This window comes from Triticum aestivum, chromosome 5D, assembly GCF_018294505.1.
Source record: "Triticum aestivum cultivar Chinese Spring chromosome 5D, IWGSC CS RefSeq v2.1, whole genome shotgun sequence".
Classification (NCBI taxonomy): Eukaryota; Viridiplantae; Streptophyta; class Magnoliopsida; order Poales; family Poaceae; genus Triticum; species Triticum aestivum.
The window spans coordinates 555,951,567-555,955,832 of record NC_057808.1 but is presented as its reverse complement, the minus strand read 5'-3'; the positions used below and the strand labels follow the sequence as shown (position 1 = coordinate 555,955,832).

Here is a 4,266-nt window from a genome sequence, read left to right as displayed (position 1 = left end):
CGAGCCTAGTCAGCGCCGCTTTCGTACCCAAACGTGATTTGCACCGTATTTGCACGACCGAGCCAAGTTTTTACACCGGTTCGATGTATGCCGCAAGTTCTAGCACCAAAGTGACTGTTCGCGATAAGTTTTAGCACCACCGGTGTAATTGACTCAAAGGAAAAATATTCAGGTCCAGCGCACCATATACAATTATGATTTATCAAGGGATCCAGCGCGGGTAAAAAAGAATTCATCAAGGCACACGGCTGTGAACACAAAATAGTAGAGGAAAAAAGCTAATCACATCCAGACTAACATTCAAGGAAAATAGAAAAAGAAATAACCTAAATTTTTTATGGTCCTGAGCACACACCCTTCCGAACCGTCGGATCAGGATCCGATCGCCAGGTGCCGCACTGTCGGGTTGCGGAGCGAAACGTCTACGAACGCCCTACGACAAGTCTCCCGCACCTTATCCACTCTACTCAAGCCCCGCGCCTCCTCCATACGCGGCCGCCGCCCCGCTCCTCCTCCTGGCCAGGCCACGTGCCCGCCAGCCGCACTCATCCTCCCGGCTACGCGCTCCGCCGCCTTGCTCCTCCAGCCAACTCCCGACGCCACCCACCTCGTCTGCGGCTACAAGGGTGTGAAATGCAACCCATGGCAGCTTCTTCTCCCAAATCCACCGCCGCGTTCATCGATCGATTCCGTGGCTGGCGGAGCTACCGGAGATTACTAGATTTTGGGAGGCATGGGGAGAAGAGGGAGGAGAAATACCACTCTGCGGAGAGAGAGGGGCCAGAGCGCCATCCGCGCGCGGTGACCACCAGGCGGAGGTACGATCCTCCGTGCGCCGCGCTCGTGCAGAGAAGGTACCCGCGCGGCGCGTCCGTGCAACACGACCACCTCGCGTGCAGGAGTGGGAGGCGCCAGATCCGGGCCAACGCCGCCGCGCGATCCCAAGAGCTCTGACCAACGGAAGCAGCCGCGGGACCCTTCACTCCGGTCCCATGTCCGTCGCCGAGCTTGGGTTGGGGTGGCGGTCGACGGGCGAACTGGGGATTGGGGATGAACTGCTACGCCGGCAAGTGGCAACTGCTCCAGTTCTCGTACACGGGCCGAACAAAGGTAAGATTTTCCCCAATACGTGCTTCTTTCTCGCACCATCACACATTTGGTTATTGCCCAGCAGAGACAACCTCAAAATCAAAACTAGGGATTCAAGAGTAGGTTAGTCGCAATATTCAGTATTTTCAGCCATGACTTTTCCTTACGCGAGTTTGGTTGTTGTTGGTCTGGCTCACTCACGGAGGTGGTGAGGGGTTGAATTGGGCGTTGTACATGATGCTCTGATTGATGAATGAGCCTACCAATTTTTTCTGCAAAATCTGCTCACCATGATCCCTAGTTCTTGCTTTCAGCATGAAAAATCATGCCTACAGGTTTAAGGCGGCTGTACGAGACAGTACAATGCCGGCATATCTTCATCCTGCGGCAAGTTGGCTCATAGAGCCTATTTTTTGTCTATTCATTAGTGCTTCGCTAATTCAATGTTTAATTCTAGTCGCTTACAACCACATTATGAACTTAAAAAAATCATGGTTAATTTTTTTTTTGTAATAAGCGACATATGCAAATTCATATGGATTATCCGGCATATTTTTGTACAGAGATGGTTGATGTTTGCTTACTGCACACTTCCTAGTATTTTCTTTTCTTGTCTGGTACAAGATGCATGCTGCCTAAACTGCAACCACTAGTTGCCTAGGGATAAAGAAAGAAGTTGTTTCGGGTAAACTTCACCACCATTTTGTTGTCTAGGGGATATCGATGAAGTGGCTAAATGATAACCACTAGTTGCCCGAGAGAAGTGGTAACTTGCCTTAGTCATTGTCAGCGGTCGAGGAATTGGGCCTCAAATCGCCGGTAAGCGTCATTGATTCCCTCACACATGCATTTTATTCCACTCAAATCAAGGTCAGATTGGACCGAGGGGATGTGGGGGCATGTTGATTTCAGGGGGGGTGGGGTGGGGGAGGTGGGGGCAGTTTTCATGTGTGCATGTGGTCGTGGGTATGTGGCCGACGGCGAGGCGCACACGGTGTAGTATCTCACGATAGATCTCCCCCGCTCATCGTTCTGAACTACGGTGGCATGATGGTTTTTGGTCAGGGACGTGAGTACGAGTTGCCTGAATTTGTGTCGCGAGTTGTCGGAATTGTGTTGCCAGATCCCCTTTACGACGAAGTTGTAGGGCCTTTTAAGGGGGTGCCATGGTGGAGTTGCAGGCGTGTTAGCCCTAGTTGCTTGGATTTTTGGAGCGAGTTGTCAGAGTCTTGCTATGAGCTCTTATCGGATCCTTCTACTATGGAGTTTTGCTACTAGTCAACGCATTCAACTTTTGCTTACTTTAGAGTACAAAAAACTCGGACACACCAATGCGTTGCTTACATTAGGAATATTTTTATCGGCCCGAATGTCACGTAGTTGTTGATCCTTGAGTTGAGAATTTGAGCTTTTTTGTGTAGTTTTGATCCTAAGTAACAAAACTTGCCTGCCGGTTGTTACTGAATTGCCTGGTATTGTTCAGAATTTGCCCAAATGGGCTTTAGTTTTTGTTACTTAGGATGCATGGCATGGTTCCAGGACTTGCTAGTTGTTTTCAGTTAGTGCCCTAGAAGCTTTCATACCAGCACAAGATTGGATGAAACTCAATCCTAGTGGGTTGTTAGTTTTTTCAGAAGTTGCCCAACACTCTGTAGGTAGTTGCCTCAGATAACACATGAGCGGGGGTAGCTGTTTTTTGACCCTGAGCGGAGATTGAGCTTTTTTGTGTCTGGGGTGAAATACTTCAGATAATGAACAATCCTAAACTTTTGCTTGATGTTTTTTTTGTTTACTTAATTGCCTGACATGGTTTAGATTTTCGTTAATGGTTGTTACTTAGGTTGCTTGAGTTTTTGCCAAAACTTGCCCAACACACTGTAGGTAGTTGCCTTAAAATAACTCTGATAATGAACAATCCTAAAGTTGTGTCCTCATTAAACTCGTCAATGCGAGGTCAATGAATTATAAATTGATACTACTACTAACTATGTTACATGGCAGCACAATTTTTTGCCTGCAATCAAACACACAGTTTGCCTACAATCACACTTTTTTTGCCTCAATTTAATATCTATATTGCCTACAATCACACAGTATTTTGCCCCAATGTACTATGCATAGTCCGGGGGGCATGTCCTCTTATTTTTTTTCCTTCGTTTTTTGCCTGGATTTAGATGGGGTTTGCGCATGTCTCACTGCCCCCACCCCTTATCAATATGTTTTCATTAGGTTACAAGCCAGTTAATTTTTTTTTATGCAGTTCTTGTTGCATGGTGGCCATCAGAGGAGGTACATGTGGTTGGAGATCTGGGAGGAAGAAGAGCAGTGAGAAGACGAGGCATGCGATGGGTTGGTGGGAAGGACAACATGTGGGACTTTTTCTGCACGTGATCGGGGAAGGGGAGTGGTGCTAGTTGGTGATCTTTTCTTTTTGCTGGTTGGTGTGCCGGGGCACCTCCGTTCCTAAATATAAGTCTTTGTAGAGATTTCACTATGAACCACATACGGATGTATATAGATGCATTTTAGAAGTAGATTCACTCATTTTGCTCCGTATGTAGTCCATAGTGAAACCTCTACAAAGACTTATATTTAGGAACGGAGGGAGTATATGGTTACACGGGCGCTTACTAGGGGTGCTAAGGGCATCTTCAACGGCAACCCGCACGTGCCGCCTCTATACAAGAATTGAAGTCGTCCGCCTCCATGTCGCCCCCAAGCTTGGCGTCGACGGGACGGGAGGGGTGGTGGCCTTTTTGGGACACGAGTGGTGACGACCTACCGTGCACTACTCTTCCTCGTTGTCGGCGGCGCCGAACAACGCCTCGCCCGCCTCGTCGTCGCACTCCATGCCGGCGGCCGCCACTTCCGCCACCCGCTGCCGGTATCGCCAGCGGGCGAGCTGTATCTCGCGGGCGGAGCGGTAGGATTCAAGTAGTGCCTCCTGCTCCGCCAGGTCCTCGTCCGGCCCGGCGGCCTTGCCGGCGGTGACCTACTCCTCTGCATGCAGATGCTCCTAGAGGAAGTTGTGGTTGTAGTTGGCGTCGGCCTGCGCCTTTCGAAACTGGCCCTCCCGCTCCGTACACCATGTCCATATAGTGGGCACGGGGCTTGTCGGTGGTCATGGTGCAATGCACCGGTGAGGGTGGAGCGGAGAAGGAGGGTGTCGCGGAGGAA

At 49.7% G+C, this 4,266-nt stretch overlaps 1 protein-coding gene across 19 annotated transcripts in view; it reads left to right on the top strand.

Moving 5' to 3' along the window:
- Positions 1 to 467: 467 nt before the first annotated feature.
- LOC123123835 (uncharacterized) overlaps positions 468 to 4,266 on the top strand; it is a 10,624-nt gene continuing 6,825 nt past the window's right edge. For 8 of the 19 annotated variants that reach the window (XR_006460863.1, XR_006460844.1, XM_044544467.1 and 5 more), the window contains exons 1-2: positions 468 to 1,110; positions 3,350 to 3,458. Coding sequence is in view for 6 of the 19 variants with exons in the window: in XM_044544467.1 (XP_044400402.1) it covers positions 993 to 1,110; positions 3,350 to 3,458 (227 nt within the window). In the remaining 13 variants the exon portion in view is untranslated. Of the gene's footprint in view, positions 1,111 to 1,803; positions 1,909 to 3,349; positions 3,527 to 4,266 lie in introns of all 19 variants that reach the window. The other 11 variants (XR_006460860.1, XR_006460853.1, XR_006460848.1 and 8 more) reach the window with 4 other exon arrangements.